Below are 16,913 nucleotides of genomic sequence, written 5' to 3'. Positions count from 1 at the left end.
CGTGTGGGATTGTTAGAGTTTAGCTCCATTTGATATTTCCAAGATCCCACAGGAGGGAGTTTTTCCATTTCCCACATATCTTAGCCATAGAATCCTTCTTCCTCTCTTTACTTTGCCTTGGAATGATTTTATGCATGAAACCCTTGACATTCCTCTCTCCTTTTTAGCCTTTTGCTTCCAGACATTTCTGTAAAATTATTTTTTACCTCTGGGCTTTATAGGAAGACAGAAATTTTAATATATTTTAATATATTTGACCAATTTTTGCCCTTTACTCATAAAAAACACTTGGCTGTGTTTGTTGTCAAGCAATAAAAATCAGTTTTCAGTGCAGGGACCAGGATGTGGAGTTAAAGGGGTTTGGCACAGTTGAGTATTTGATTAAAAATAGTTGCGTTTTCTTTTATTAGTGTCTTCTTAGTGTATAATTTTACAAATAATTTTCCAATAGAGTCCCATAGTGCTCCAATTGGGATAGGAAATGTAGTGCTTTCCCAACCAGTGGAATCTGGATTACTCCAAAAAAATTAAGGTCACTGTCATGGACAGTTTCCACCCTGCTGCCCACTTGGAATTAACTTTCAAGGATTCATCCTTTGAAATTCAGCCTACAATGTGTCTTGTAGACTTCATTTTTACTCCATGATTTTTCTTTCCATCTTTTCCTAAAATCCCAGAATCCCAGGATGGTTTGGGTTGGAAGGGACCTTAAAGCTCCAAAATTCCACGCCCTGCTGGGGGCAGGGACGCCTTCCACTATCACAGGCTGCCCTGTCCAACCTGGCCTTGGACACTTCCAGGGATTCAGGAGCAGCCACAACCCCCCTGAGCCATGTCTTAGGTGAGGTTTATTTAATTCTGAACTATTTTCCAGCCTAACCCAGCACAGCGTGTTCTGTAGCCAACCTTAAATTAATGTTGGGCTTGTGGTAGGGAATGGGAATCTAATTAGGTTATGCAAATTATGATTTCTCTCCAAACTTAGGTCAGGAGAGACTGAGTCTGGCCTTAAGGGGAAGTGGAAAGTCCCCTAAAAATCCTTATGGATCATTTGGGCTGGAAAATCCCTCCCAGCCCATGGAGTCCCAGCTGTGCCCAGTGCCCACCTTGTCCCCAGCCCAGAGCACTGAGTGCCACCTCCAGCCCTTCCTTGGACACCTCCAGCCATGGGCACTCCAAACCTCCCTGGGCAGCCCCTGCCAAGGCCTCAGCACCCTTTCCATGCAGAAATTCCTGCTGCTGTCCAAGCTGAGCCTCCCCTGGCACAGCTTGAGGCTGTTTCCTCTTGGCCTGTCCCTGTTCCCTGGGAGCAGAGCCCGACCTCCCCCAGCTGATTATGGGGAATTCTTTTCCATCCTGGGAGAAGAGGAATCCATTCAGTAGGAAAAGCAGGCTGGGACTGGAGCAGTCACTGCTCTGTGTGTGCAGCAGTTCCTCTCCTATCAGGATAGATCAGCTTCCAAACGCTGCTCTCAACAACAGCTGCTGCTATCTTTGTTGGTTTCACTGATTGACCTGGGAAACAGGGAAAATGCAGGACCTTGGGAATGCCCAGCAAGCACTGGAAGCGCTTGGAATTCAGCTCCCAAAGTGCTGCTGTTGAGTCTGTTCTTATTTAATGTGATAGGGAAATCGCCACATTTCAGCGGAGCATGCATTAAGGGATAGACAAAGGATGCCAAAAGATATCCAACTTCTTCCTTTCTTTTGGAAGAATTCCACAGGAAGCAAAATTCCCTCGGAATCTTCGTTGTTGTGGAGGTTCAGAGGGACACAGAGGGAAACTGTGGTGAGTGGACTCAAAGCCCACCCAGTTCCACCCCCTGCCATGGGCAGGGACACCTTCCTGTATCCCAGGCTGCTCCAAGCCCCAATGTCCAACCTGGCCTTGGACACTGCCAGGGATCCAGGGGCAGCCACAGCTGCTCTGGGTACCCTGTGCCAGGGCCTGCCCACCCTGCCAGGGAACAATTCCTGCCCAATATCCCATCCAGCTTTGTCCTCTGGCAGTGGGAAGCCATTCCCTGTGTCCTCTCACTCCATCCCTTGGAAATATCCTGTAATGTTCAGTCACGGAGATAAATCCTTCTCTGGGGGCTTGTTCTGCGTCCTGGTAAATATTTATGAAAGTTTCCACTTTCCCAAGGTCAGCTGGGATTGGATCAGCACAGGAATTGCTGGAGTTGCAGTCTGTATATTACACACATAGGGGTGATTTATAGGGAATACAGGCAGGGAAGGAGGAAGGATAAGAAACACACAGCTCTTTTTCCTCTTTTCTATTGAGCTCTGGATTTCATCTCTTCAATGCCCATTTTCCCAGCCAGCCTGAGAAAGCACCAAGGTGTAAAACCGTATTTATTTCTGTAGAAGCGTTAAAAACCAGACAAAAATCAGGCCTGGAGTGCTCTGTGTGTCCTGGAAGCTGCAGAAGTTTAAAACCATAAAGCAAAGGAAGGACTTTGGAGTGGTTCCAACAGGAGGAGCCAGCTGTGATCCTGTGAAACAATGACATGAGAAGCTGCATCTCTCCTTTTTCCCTGCCTTTCTTTGCTCATGGAATTCCAGAGTGGTTTGGGTTGGAAGGGACCCTAAAGCCCATCCCATTCCATGGGCAGGGACACCTTCCACTGCATTTATATCCATGCATATTCCATATTTATATCAGCTGTGCACATATATATGCAACATATATTTTATATACATTTTAAATCTCTAAGCAAAATAAAAACCAGCTTTTATTAATTTTTTCTTCTCACCTTCTGAGCTCAAACCCAAACTCCTTGTGGTTCCTGTGGCTCCCTGGGCTGGTTTTTCCCTCAGGATTGAAGGATGGGGTTTCCTTAGCAACCCCTTCTCATCTTCTCAAGATTAATCATATTTGGTGTTTTTTAAACAAAAAAAACCCAGGTGACTCCTACCTTTTTTTTTTTTTTTTTCAAATTTTGGAATGAGATTGGGATTGGACACGGGGGCATTTTTGTATTAATTAACGTAGGATTAATACTAAAAACTGTTCTTGGTAAGAATAATAGAAGTGACCTGGAGTTTTCCACCTTTACATCATAAAATAATCCTCAGAGTCACCTTTGGCAGAGAGCAGAGCAGAAAAGAGGGAAAAACCTCCAGGGCTCATTTTCCAGGTGATCCAAAAAAGAGCCCTTGGATTCTGTACCTGTACAGCTCTGGTGCATCAGCACTTTTAATTAATGCACATTAATCCCTCTGTGGTTTCAAATTCCCACAAATCCTCTGCCTTCCAAAGGACTGGGAATTGGAAAATGGATCTAAATTCTCCAGTGGCATCAGGTCCAAGCCCTGCCTGAGCTAATTGCAGCTGCCTGTTCTATATTTAATATATTAATGTATTGGTATATTGAGATATTAATAACAATTATTATAACAATTAATATATTATTAATTATTCAATTTATTCAATAATTTATCTTGATTATTCTAATATATTAATAAATTTCATATAATAAGAATTGCAACTGCTTTTTCTATATTTATTATTTGCAGCAGTAAGGACATCATCAAACACCAAATAAACCCCTTGCCTTCTTCCTCCTGGAAATTTCCTTCCTTCCCTTGACTTGCTTGGAAGTGTAGAAAAGCAAGAGACTTCCCCGGGCTCTCTATCCCTGAAAAAATAGTAACAAAAGTTTAAAAAATAAAAAAAAAATCTCTCTTTTTCATGAGAGGAACAAAAATTAGTTGGTCAAAATCCGTGGCATTAAATAAGGGGACCCACTGGGATTTATTCCCAGCACCCTTTGTTCTGTAGTATTGGAATTTCTTCTCCTGAGTCTCCACCAGGTTGTTGGGTTTGTTTTCACACTGATGCCTGGTACAGGTTAACATTAAAAAAGTAGGAATTTCAAGTGAATTTAGAGTGCTAAATATTGTCCTTTTTTATTGTTTGATGCCCAAATCAACCCAGAAATGCTCAATTTTGGTGCTTGGAGCTGCTTTCTTAATTATTTTTGTGTGTGGACCAGCTAACATTAAAAAATACAGGCTGAAAGCGAACAGATCTGATCTGGAGAATCTGACTGGGATATGCAAAGACTTTGGTGTAAAATAATTTGGGGGGCAGTGGTGGTGCTTGTTCATCACCACATGGACAGGTCCGGTGGGAAGCCAAGAAATTTGGATTCCCACCAAAAGAAAGAGGGATAAGTTCTCCACAAATTTATCCTTAGTCCTCTCAAATTTTAATTATTTATTGTTTTTAAGTTTTGTTAAATTCTGCTCAGCCCAGATGTCACCTTGATTTTCATCAGATCTTTGATCCCTGTGTGCCACCTCCCCACTCCCCTGGCTTGATTCAGATGGGGTAATACCCAATATTTCATCCAAACAGTTAAACTGAAGCCATTTATTTAAAATGAGGCTTTAAAAAAACCCAACCAAACAAAAAAAAACCCACCAAACCCTAACCCCAAACCAAAAGTGCTTTTACCACTTTCAGTTGGCCAAAAATGCAGAATTTCTTTGTGCTTTGAGCTGTGGTCAAACCAGGATAAGGAATAATGGGGCAGCAGGGATGAGGGAAAATGTTCTGCTTTGCTTTTTGGGCATCGTTGGGGTCTTTGTGATGTGTTTCTCTGAAAATAAAACGGCAAACACAGATTTCCAGCAAAGATAATAATTGGGAGGGTGAATCTCAGTGTGAAAGGACAGGAGCTTTAGAAAAACAAAAGTTTTATGTGGGCTTGGAAATTCCTGGGGCTGTGGGGAATGAGAAATAAATCTGGCTTATATATATATATAAAATATATTAAAAATAGTTTAATGGTGAAAACTTTGGCCACAGATGAGTGGCCTCTCATTTGTTAGACTTTAAATCATTTTTAAAGTGTAACAAATGGTGGTGGTGTTGGAAACCTCTCTGCCAGCTGAGGACCAACCTGTTGGGAGTGATTTCCTTGAAGCCTGTGTGTCCTTTTGGACTTGAGGCTCCCAGTTTGATTTCTGGGGATGCTGGGGATCCCATCCCTCCTGGTGCTTCCATGGGGATCCCATCCCTCCTGGTGCTTCCATGGGGATACCATCCCTCCTTGGTGTTCCCATGGAGATACCATCCCTCCTTGGTGTTCCCATGGAGATACCATCCCTCCTTGGTGTTCCCATGCAGATACCATCCCTGCTGGTGTTTTCTTGTACCATGACAGAACAAAGCAGATGGACAAGAAGCTGTTCGGGTTCAGGGTGTGTGGCCTGGGAAAAGCCTGGGGGAATGTTTGGGTGACATTCTAGGGAACATGGTGGCGTTATTGAGGTGTCTGTGCAGGGCCAGGAGTGGGACTGAATCGTCCTTGAGGGGCCTTTCCAGCTCAGCGCATTCCATGGTTCTACAAAGGTGCCCTGTCTTATATCCACCCACATTCCAGTCAGCTAAACAATACAACACCAGATCTGACACTAATAAATTCTGTTTGTGTGAGTGTTGCTTCCTAACCCTGAATCAGGCTGGGTTTCTGATGGGGCTCACTGCCAGCCAAGCTGCTTCCCTCTGGCAGAAGCCAAATTCTTGCAGTGACACCAAAACAGAAGTTGCCAGATGGCACCTCATGCTTGACACGAGGGAAAGCACCTCACTGGAATATTTTTGTGAGCAGCAAACTTGGAGGCCTGGGAGGTCAACAGCGGGGTTCCTTTGGGAGGGTTGGCCAGCATGGGAGGGGTGGCTGCCTTCCAGCTGGCATCGGGATAGGGACCTGTCCCTCGGGGTGCCTCAGCGTTCAGAAGTTGCCAGGGTTACCCCGAGAGCAAGCAAACAACTCCTGTCAGCCTCAGCTCGGGGAACCAGGCTAAAAATACGGGGCTTAAAGGGAGAAGCAAAGCTGTGAGCAGGCAGTGCTGTAGGGAAGGCAGGTCTGCTCATCCTCTGCAGGCATTCCAGCTCTGCAATTCCCAGCCAGAGCCAGCACAGGTGGGCTGAGCTGGAGGAAAGGGGGCTGGGGAAGCTGGATGTTAGCTGGAAACTTCTCCTGACCCGAGAGCAACACCCACATCTGGCTTTTCCCTAATAATCACAGTGTTTAGGAAAGGCTTTCTTAGCAGTAAGCCCAGTAGTTAGAAACCTGGGTCATGACTGGAGAGGGAGGAATTCCTGGAAGGCAGGTGTGGGAAATGGATTTGTAGAGAATCCTTAGAGCCTGACAGAAGGCTCACATAGTCTTGTGCATTTGTGTGCAAACCTTGAGATAAAATATGCTGACTTAGAAAGGCCATGGAATAGGACAGACATAGTGGAGAGAAAAACTGAACTGGAAACAAGTTTCAAACGACGGCCTTGCAAATAGACCAGATATTTTGGAGAAAAAGGACTATGAAAGATGTATTGTAGTAGGACCCATGAGGGGTAATTTTAGATGATTGGCTTCAAGGCATTAACAGCGTTGTGTGGCAAAAGCTGAGAGGCCAAGAAATGCTTATAGTGTATTGTAATTAGGAAATAGTTTGGCTTCTAATTTTGATGGCATGAATTATAATATCTGTACTGTCTCACCCTTCACATGAGACTGAAAATGGAATAAAATCTTTTAAAATACCTCTCAGGAGCCCCAGCTCTGGGTCAGAGAAGGTGTTTGTCGAGCAGGCAGGGGAGGTGGGATTGCTGGCAGGGCAGAGTGGTTCCAGCTGGGCTGTGCCCAGTGTGTGACCCTGGTCTGTCCTGTCGTGCCCAGGTGCAGCTGAAGAGCGAGGAGGCCAAGACATTCGCCATGAAGATCCTGAAGAAGCGGCACATCGTGGACACGCGGCAGCAGGAGCACATCCGCTCCGAGAAGCAGATCATGCAGAGCGCCCACTCAGACTTCATTGTCAGGTAACCTCCCTCAGCATTCCAGCACAGGGCTCAGCCAGCTGGCGTGGAAGAGCCACCAGCTCCACACCTGCAAGGCAGTGGAGATGCCTTGTGGAGATGTGGAGCAGGAGGAACGTGCTGGGCAGAGCTTGCTGGTGCTGCCCAACCATCCATGTGGAATCCCAGAATGGTTTAGGTTGGAAGGGACCTTAAAGCCCATCCCATTCCACCCCCTGCCATGGGCAGGGACACTTTCCACTGTCCCAGGCTGCTCCAAGCCCTGTCCAACCTGGCCTTGGACACTTCCAGGGATCCAGGGGCAGCCACAGCTGCTCTGGGCACCCTGTGCCATGGCCTGCCCACCCTCCCAGGGAACAATTCCTTCCCAATATCCCATCCATCCCTGCCCTCTAGTAGTGGGAAGCCATTGCCTGTGTCCTGTCCCTCCATCCCTTGTCCCCAATTCCCTCTCCAGCTCTCCTGGAGCCCCTTTAGACACCGGACTCACCAACAAGAATTTATACATATATATACATATATATTATACATTTGTATACATATATATTATACATATATATATATACACATTCTTACATATATACATATATATATATATATAAATCTACGTATATATATTTATCATGGCTTGGCTTTGCCGCTGCTCAAGGTTAATTTTCCTTTTCCTTCCCAATTTCTGAGTTTTCTGAAGCTGGAAGGCAAGGCTTCATCCTTTGAAATGACACAGTGCCGTGACAATGAGCGGCTGTGTCCAGCATTTCTCTTTAGGGAATATTTGACAACTCAAGTTCAGCATCCCTGGACTCCTCATGGGCAAACACATTAAAACCATCTCCCTGCCCCAAACCTAAGCACACCTCCAGGGAATAAAAGGGGTGCCAGGCATTTTTGGTTGTTCCCACCCTAATAACAGCATTCCCTGGCTTTTTGAGGACTGTGAGGACAGAGAGGGGGTTCTTTCAATGCTGTAGGTCAGGATGGAGCAGTGGGTGCTGAGGATCCCTGGAGCCACCCTGAAGGGCATCCAAGCCAAGGCTGCCTCATCCCACCCTCAGAGACGTCTGGAAAACTTTTCTGCCTTAGGAGATCAGCCCTGCTCCCCAAAAATTGCTCAGGAGATGCAAACAAACCCGGGGTGAAACCAAACCCCTGGGAGGAATCCAAAGGGAAGCACGTGGCCGGCCCAGGGCACTCAGGGGGTGTTTCCTTCCCAGGCTCATCCCTGGGATTCCCCTGGAGCCCGTGGCCTCTCCTGTGATTCATGGGTGACAACTGGAGCCTGCTACTGCCCGGCTGCCATTCCCTTCAGGATGTGCTGTTGGATCCATAAACATTCCTTGTTACCCAGGCTGGGGCTAAATATTCCCTGTGGGCTATTCCAGCCTCTGGATTTTTGGAAGGCTGAGCTGTTTTGGGATAAGAGGGGAAGTGCAGGGCCAGCCAAGCCACCATTCCCAGAGATACTCACTCCTAAATAAAACCTGAGCCTCCAGAAATTTCTTAATGGAGCCACTGATATTCATGGCTGGTAAATGAAATCCTGCTTCATTCCCACTCTTCATCCTTCAGCAGGGAAGCAGAATGAGGATGTTTTACCTGTACATCTTCTCCTTCCGTAGCCTGCAGTATTTCCCACCTTTTGCAGTAACAACCATCCCTGAATTATTTTTAATATCCCATGAAAACCCTGCTCTGGGAAGGGACTTTCCATGTCACAAAGTCCAACCTTTTCTTGTTGCTAGAAAATCTTTGATTTATCAAACTTGGTTTCTGCTTTTTCCCCCTCTTCTCCTCTTGCCCATCCACAGGGATTTGAAGTTTTCCTATAGTTTCTGTCCTAAAATTATTCAACTTGTTTTGTGTTTATTCAGTAACTTGTTTATTCCATTTCTTGGACCAGCTGGGATTTTTTTTTTTGTTGTTTTTTTGGGTGCAATGGGCAGAAATTAGAATATTTCAGCAGATTAATTCAGTTCTGAGCTGATGGATGGAAGGTGGGTTTAAAATAGTCTCAGAGCAAGGACACAACCTCTGGGATATTAGAATGGGAAAGACAAAATTCCTGAAAAACTTGGCTGTTTTCTTAATTCATTGTGTTTCCTAAAAATTCTTTGAAGTATAATTTGGTTTGTTTATTAAAATGAATTAAACCAGGCAAAAGGAGCGGGAGAGGCCAAGTGGCACTAAATAAAATTGGCTTTTAGATAAGCTAAAACTCAAACAGAACAAAATGCTCTCGGTTGGATCAGGGGCCAAACAAGTGCAAACATTTCGAGGAATAAGGAAATAAATAAAGAAGTTATTCAAATATTGTGTCATTTAAAGTTAAGTCTGAAATAATGCCCTTTCATGTGTCTAAATGTTATGCTTCCATGATAGCTGATAAATAATATTTGATTTTTTTAATCTGTGCATTTTAGGCCAGATTTAATGCCCATAAAATTTTCAGCAGGGCTGCCTTAATTAGGGAAAGTACTTCAGTAGTATTTAAATTACCAAGCAATTAAAAACAGGAAATTACATTCTAGATTCTTGAAGTTTTCTGTAAACTTTAATAGAGATTAGACGTGTATTAAGATAAATGATGTTTTGTCCAAGTGGCAAGAAATAAGTGGGGGGATTTTTGTTAAAACCATCAAATTTACCATTATTTAATGGTCAGTTATAACTGACCATTGGTTCTGTATAAATAGAAATGGATGTCTTCCAAAGGAACCAAATCCTACAGTGTTTTCCTGCTGATTCATCCCACAGCTCCGTCAAAATAATGACTGGGATTAGCAGGGAAGGGCTGGAACCTGTAAAACCCACCTGGTTTCATTTCCATTGTGTGGTGACAGCTCTTGAATTTTTAACTCCTGAAATTTTTAACTCCTTGGATTTTTAACTCCTGAAAACTTCCAAGAGTGCAGGAATTGCACCAGGAGTCACCCTCAGCATTCCTTTCTGCTGCAGAAATTGTTAAAATTATTATCCAAGCAGCTGCAAGGAAACCCTACCTGTATCCACACCCTGCTGGAAGCCTGGATGGATGAAGCTGCACGTGGAATAGGAAGTGCAAAAGCAGCTGAACATTTAAAATCAAGTAAAAAGAAGAATCTCCGGGGTTTTTTACCAGTTGTTTAATATTATTAAACACATCTATAAATCAAATTAATGTCATACCATTAGAAGATCCTATTGAGCACAGAGCATGGATTTTAGAGCACAGAACTCGAGGATGTGTTCACAAAGCCTGGCCAGTCCCTTGAGGCAGTTTTTCCTCCACATTCCTTCCTGAGAGGAAGAGGAAGAGCATTTCAGCTTCCTTAAACTCTGTCAAACCAGCGAGTTTAGTGCTCTGATGATGGATTTATTTGTGATTTTCAGGCTCTACAGGACGTTCAAGGACAGCAAGTACCTGTACATGCTGATGGAGGCCTGCCTAGGGGGAGAGCTCTGGACAATTCTCAGGGACAGGTGAGCTGGGACTTGTCCTACAGAGTGGGATGTTTTCAATGTCAGAATTCCTGCTGGAAGGATTGGAAGGACCCCAAAGCCCATCCAGTCCCACCCCTGCCATGGGCAGGGACACCTTCCACTGTCCCAGGCTGCTCCAAGCCCCAAAGTCCAACCTGGCCTTGGACACTTCCAGGGATCCAGGGGCAGCCACAGCTGCTCTGGGCACCCTGTGCCAGGGCCTGCCCACCCTCCCAGGGAACAATTCCTTCCCAATCTCCCACCCATCCCTGCCCTCTGGCAGTGGGAAGTCATTCCCTGTGTCCTGTCCCTCCAGGCCCTTGTCCCCAGTCCCTCTCCAGCTCTCCTGGAGCCCCTTTGGGTCATGGCAGGGGCTCTGAGCTCTCCCTGGAGCCTTCTCTTCTCCAGGTGAGCACCCCCAGCTCTCCCAGTGCAGCTCCAGCCCTGGGAACATCTCCAAGGCCTCCTTTGGATTTGCTCCAGCAGCTCCAGGTCCTTTTGATGTCACAGTTTTTAAATCACGATTCCCCATCTCAGAGCTTTTCCCACCCCTGTGTTTTCAGCCCTCCCTCTGGGAGCGTGAATATCAGCCTTCAGCTCTGCCACACGGACACTGATAAATAATATCCATAAATACTTCCTGGTATTTATGGCCCAGCCAGGACTGAGAGCAGTGAGCAGGAGGAAGTCAAGAGCTGTGCAGGGTCTGTTGGCCCAGATATCCCGTATTTACACCAGGGCTGCTCATTCAAGCGGGAATCAAAATCCACACCCTGCCAGGAGCACTGTTCCATCAGGATGCAGCAGTGACATGGAAAAAAAATTTTGTTAGGAAAGCATGCGATGCCCAAAAGCCCACAGCCCCTGCCTTGGGAGGGTTGACCTTGGAGTGTTTGGGGCTGCTGGGTGCACGTGGGATGTGCCCACGAAGCAGGAAAAGATGGAGGGCATTGTAACTCTGGGATAGCCTCATCACTGGAGCAGAATTCCATTGAATTTGGAAGGATTGATCAGAAAGACAAGATTAAATTGTCTTTTAATTCCCCAGAACAATTTTGGGTTTTTTGTAGTTCTTCCTTTTCCCAGCAGCCTTTTTTTCACTGAAATGGGAACTGGAGCAAAGTTAGAAGGTGCTGGGTGGGATTTCTCCTGATCTTTTTTCAGAGCCTGATAATTCCATCTTTAAGTCTCTGGGATTTAAACTGAGGCTTTGCTGCCATCTAGCTTAGACACCCTCCTGGTCTCAGCCAGCCCCCAGCAGGCAGGGGGATGTGGTTTTCTTTGGAAAACTTTGGGAACAAGGATCCAAAGGTACAGTATGGAATTTGCATTAACTCTCGAAGTCCCAGCAGCTGTGATTCTTCTGCCTTTTGTCTCAGGAACATTAATACAGAACTTACCTGCACACCTCGGAGGAGGGAGGAGTTTTAACGCTCAAAAACCAAAGTTGTAATTAGAAAACAAAACCTTTTTGCTTACGAGACAAGGATGTCAACGTTTTATTTCTACATTATAGAATAAACCTTGAAGTAGTTTCAGATACTGGAGGCAAAGAGGCCAATTTTTGAATTTTCCAATTCAAAAAATGGAAATTTAATTAGATTGAGATACAAAGGTGAGTTCAGCAAAAGGAACTTTCCAGGTGTTAAAAAGTGATTTTACTGCGGTAATAAAAGTTTTAACAGCAGGATGAATTCCATGGGGAAGGAAACCCCTTCCCAGGGATTCATCTAATGGCTTTATCCCCTGTCCCCTCCCTCCTTCCCACAGGGGTTCATTCGAGGATTCCACGACCAGGTTTTACACGGCGTGCGTGGTGGAAGCCTTTGCCTACTTGCATTCCAAAGGGATCATTTATAGGGACCTCAAGCCAGAGAACCTCATCCTGGATCACCGAGGTTATGCCAAGCTGGTGAGTGCCAAAAAAAAAATCCCCCCAAACTCCCACAACAGGTTTGGCCAGAGAGAGTCAGGAGCAAAGTGCCCCCACAGGGTCCATCAGGGGATGCTGAGAGGAGATCAGGGCTGGGTGTTGTCATCACCGTCAGGATGTTTTCCTCTCTTCCAGCAGGGCTCGGGGTATGGCTGAGCTGAGAAATGCTGATTCTGGCTCGGGGTTCAGATCCGTGCTCCTGGAATGCTGAGAAAAGGGCATCAGGAGAAAGCCACCTGGCTGTCCTGGGCAAAAAAATGACCTGTTTGCCCCAGAACTCAGGATGATGCCTTAACTGATGCCTTGGGAAGGCTGACCTGGAACAGAGACTGGACGGAGCTAGAGAATAAAGGAGATATTTATTGAAAGGCCTCTAGGATACACCTTGGGCAGGACAGAGTCTGGCCAGGGCTACACCCAGGGTAGACTCAGAATGGTCACAAAATGGCTGAGTGGTCACGAGGTCTCACACTTTTATAAGTTTTGGTCCATTTGCATATTGGGGTTTAATTCTCCAAATTACAGCTTCAGGCTGTGAGGTCCCATCCTTCCTGTTCATCCCTTCAGCCCACCATTGTTTGTGCTTTTGGGCCTGGAAGTTCTCCTTGGTCTTCAGCAGGAAAAGGATTTGTTTTGTCTCCCTGCTCTGTGCAGAGAGCTGAGTGACACTTAATGTGAGGCTCAGAACTGCACCCCTGGGCAGCACAGAACCTGAAAAACATGAAAGCTGAAACTTAAGGCATCAAGGAGAGGCACCCTGCTTTTCCGGGGTACCCCAAATGGCCTGGTGGGAGCATGGAGAGGGGCAGGAGAAAAGAAATAGTTCCCTTGGTGGGAGGTGCTGCAGGGACCTTGGGCCCTTGGGAAGTTCCCACTGAAGGACAGGAGCCCTAAAAGGATTTGGTCCAGGAGGGGCTCCTGGGAGTCATGGGGGGCCAAGGGCTCTGTTGGTCTGGGGGCTCTTTGGGCTGGGAGCAGCTGGGGACAGTAACTCAGCCCACCATCACAGCCTGCTGGCAGCCTCCACGTGTCACCTACTGAGTGACATCGGGATTTACCCTCTGCAGCATCTCCCTGAGCCCGGGGCTCTTCTGAGGTGTAGGTGCAAGGCTGTCCTTCTCCCACCCCAGGAAGATCTGGGACTGGGTCTCTGCTGGTCCCTCAGCTGCCCCCAGCTCCTCAGGCATGTCCCTGAACATGAGTGTCCCAGATCCCCCACGGGCTGTGACCAAGTGGCTTCCTGACCAGCCCCAGAAGACTCCACTTGCCATCTAATTTTCCGTGCTTGCCACTGCCGTGGGGACATTGCTGTAGGGCCACAGGGAGGCCAGCACATCTCAACAGCCAAACTGGGACGACACTGGTACTCCACAAGGAACTTCACTCCTTATGGTGGGAGAGAAAACCAAATTTGGCAGCAGGTGCCTAAATAACAAAATCCTGGAATGGTTTAGGTGGGAATGGACCTTAAAGCTCATCCAATCCCACCCCATCCCATGGGCAGGGACACCTTCCACTGTCCCAGGCTGCTCCAAGCCCCAATGTCCAGCCTGGCCTTGGACAGTGCCAGGGATCCAGGGGCAGCCACAGCTGCTCTGGGCGCCCTGTGCCAGGGCCTGCCCACCCTCCCAGGGAACAATTCCTGCCCAATATCCCATCCATCCCTGCCCTCTCACAGCTTAAAACCATTCCTTGCCCATGTTAATTTAAATTTAAAAGAGAAAAGGCAAAATAAGTCAGCCTGAGCTGTGAGTGATAGAAAGTTCCAACCCCCGAGAAACCCGTGGTGCTGGTGTTTGCTTCCCTCATGGGAATTTTCCCCAGGATAAATCAGCAAAAAGGTCACTGTGGTTCCCTGGTCCTGGAACGACCCTCGGTGCTTTAATTAGGAGAAAATTCCCATGGGGAATCCTCCTTTCTGCCTTGCTTCACTTCAAGAGGAGCAGAGCCCATGGCTGACATTCCTTCTGATGCCCTGCCCTGACGCTCTCCTGCCCCTTCCCCCAGGTCGATTTTGGCTTTGCAAAGAAAATAGGATTTGGAAAGAAAACATGGACTTTTTGTGGCACCCCGGAGTACGTAGCCCCCGAGATCATCCTGAACAAAGGTCATGACATTTCGGCAGACTACTGGTCCCTGGGAATCCTGATGTATGAGCTCCTGACTGGCAGGTATGGGCATCGAAATTCATCCCAAGATTTCGGTCCCTGTCACCCTGATGAGGCCAGGGCAGGGGCAGGGCTGGGCCAGGGAGCTCCAGGGTTCCTTTTCCACTCAAATCATATTATTTTTGGCTCTGAGTGGGCTGAGCACAATGGGAAGAGAGGAAGAGTTTGGCTCTGAATGGTCTGGAAATCATGGGAGAAGGGGAAGGGTTTGCACTCAGCTGAGGCGGTTTGGTCCTGAATTGGCTGAACATGGTGGGGGAAAAGGGGAAGGGTTTGGTCCTGAATGTTCCAGAAACAGTGGGAAAAGGGGAAGGGTTTGCACTCAGCCTCACTGCTGGAAAGGGGGAGGGAGATGGGGCACCATCCATCCCTTCCTGTATTTAATCTGGGATGTCACTGCTGCTCTTGGCGGCCTCACCTCACCCTCCGGGAGCTGGGGAAAGATCCATCCCCTCCACCGGCCCATCCTTCGGGGCTGGACACACCCCCTATCCATGGAAAGCCAATTAATCCCCACTGGAATCAGGTCCCATCACACAAAGATAAGCCAGGGAATGCTGCCCAGAGCCTCCTGCCTCGGCCTATTGGGATGAGGCTGCCATGGGAAGAAGAGGTTTAGCATGGAAAACTTTTTGGTACTTCCCTGCAGCCAAGATCCCTGAATTCCAGAGCTCCTTGAGAAATGGTTAGGATCATGGGAAATAAAGCATTCCATCAAAGCATGGACATCTACCTTTTCTCATCTGGGTATACTTTATCAGACTTCAATGCTGTTTTAAGGACAAATTTTTTTATGAAAGACAGGTTTTAAATCTTTTTTTTTTTCCTTCCCTGTGCCCTCTGAAGTCCCCCTTTCTCAGGCCCAGACCCCATGAAGACCTATAACATCATATTAAGGGGAATAGACATGATCGAATTTCCAAAGAAGATTGCCAAAAATGCTGCTAATTTAATTAAAAAACTATGCAGGTAAGTGGATGAAAGAATAAAACAAAAAGCCTTGATGTTGTTTGCAAAGAAATGAGCCGGGCAGAGGGATTTAGAATTTGTTATTCCTTTTACAGGGACAATCCATCAGAAAGATTAGGGAACTTGAAAAATGGAGTGAAAGATATCCAAAAGCACAAGTAAGTGTCCCCTCCAGCAGCCATCAGCTCCAACCCCCAGAAAGAGGCATTTCAAACACCTCAGTTTTCTCCTAAAAAACACTTTCTGTCCATAATGTAAATTCATCTTTCCTTTTGGTCCCATGGGAGGGGTTACATGATGTCTTAGGAGTTTATTGAGATAAGAACAGGTGAGAGACCCTTTCCAGGAAGGATTTATCTCATCCATCTGTGCTGGATCTTCTCTTCTCCCATCCCCAAAGCATCAGGAACGGATTGAATGGATATTTTTGTGGGAAGGCTCAGGGCTCATCCACACACCTCGGGCAACCAAGAGGGAAGCCACAAGTGGGACATCCTTGAGCGTGAAGTTGGGAGTTAACCCAGTTCCATAGGGAAAAAAGGGAATTATGGGTCTCCTGTGGGAGGGAAGGAGCAGCTTCCAGGACACCTGCAGCAAGGAATGGTTCCCATCTGAGTGTTGGCAGTTTCCACTTGTGTGGTGTCACCAAGGGGTTGCTGCACACTCTTCCTTCTTGGCCCCCAAAAAAGATGACAGGAAAAACTCCCAAGGGATTTGAAGTCAAGGTCTGTGGGAGATGAAACCTGTTGTTGAAGCAATTTTCTTTTCTTGTTGTGCTACACCTGTCTAACTGTTGGCTTCTTCCCTCCCTCCAGATGGTTTGAAGGCTTTAACTGGGAAGGGTTACGGAAAGGGACACTGACACCTCCCATAATCCCAAGTGTAAGTTTTCCTATCGTTATCTTCTCCTCCATGGCCAGTTCCTCAGGGATGCTGTGAGCTTTGGGCAGTGGTACATTGGGTTAAGTGGGAATAATGTGCTTTATTTCTTCTGGAGATGCTTGGAAAAGTCACTTTGGGCACTTTCCCAGCTAAGCTTGCTCTCCAGGCAGGCGCTTCCCTGGAAAGGCCGTTTGAGGAGGGCACAGCCATGGAGAAATCCCTGCTGTAGCAGGGGATCAAGGCAGGATCATTCACTCCAGCACATTTCCCTCTCTCTCACCTGCTCCACTTGTTTCTACGTCTCCTTTTCCCATTTCCGTGGAGAGCTGCCACCACTTCCACCCCTTCTCTCAGCTGCGTCTCCTTCCCTTCTCCTTTATTCTCACTTCCTTTGGAAAGGCAAGTGGGATTTGGATGCCGTCTTCCTCTCCTTTCACACTGACCTTCCCTTCTGTGCTGTCTTTTGTGCCTGTGCCCCTCTTTCCCCCGCGTCCCTGTCCCACATGAAAAGGGCTGTTGATGTTTAACCGGGAGCGGGCGCGGAGGGACAGCTCCGCTCATTTTCCTTTGCAGCAGAGTCCTTCCTTTGATGTCTTTGTGAGCCCTCTGCCCTCAAAGCCCCGCTGCAAAGGGAAACCAAACAGGATTAGCTGGCAGAAATTACCTCGGC

General features: G+C 46.9%; 1 protein-coding gene across 3 annotated transcripts in view; it reads left to right on the top strand.

Moving 5' to 3' along the window:
• The window catches only part of PRKG1 (protein kinase cGMP-dependent 1), a 365,655-nt gene that overhangs the window by 342,367 nt on the left and 6,375 nt on the right, over nt 1–16,913 (top strand). For all 3 annotated transcript variants that reach the window (XM_066191714.1, XM_066191713.1, XM_066191715.1), the window contains 7 exons: nt 6,696–6,835; nt 10,202–10,291; nt 12,062–12,203; nt 14,232–14,395; nt 15,239–15,361; nt 15,457–15,519; nt 16,177–16,243. In XM_066191714.1, coding sequence (XP_066047811.1) covers nt 6,696–6,835; nt 10,202–10,291; nt 12,062–12,203; nt 14,232–14,395; nt 15,239–15,361; nt 15,457–15,519; nt 16,177–16,243 — 789 coding nt within the window. The remainder of the gene's footprint in view (nt 1–6,695; nt 6,836–10,201; nt 10,292–12,061; nt 12,204–14,231; nt 14,396–15,238; nt 15,362–15,456; nt 15,520–16,176; nt 16,244–16,913) is intronic.

This window comes from Chamaea fasciata, unplaced genomic scaffold (genome assembly GCF_029207755.1).
Source record: "Chamaea fasciata isolate MVZ Bird 193981 ecotype frontalis unplaced genomic scaffold, bChaFas1.0.hap1 SCAF_9, whole genome shotgun sequence".
Classification (NCBI taxonomy): Eukaryota; Metazoa; Chordata; class Aves; order Passeriformes; family Sylviidae; genus Chamaea; species Chamaea fasciata.
This window is presented reverse-complemented; position numbering and strand designations above follow the sequence as displayed.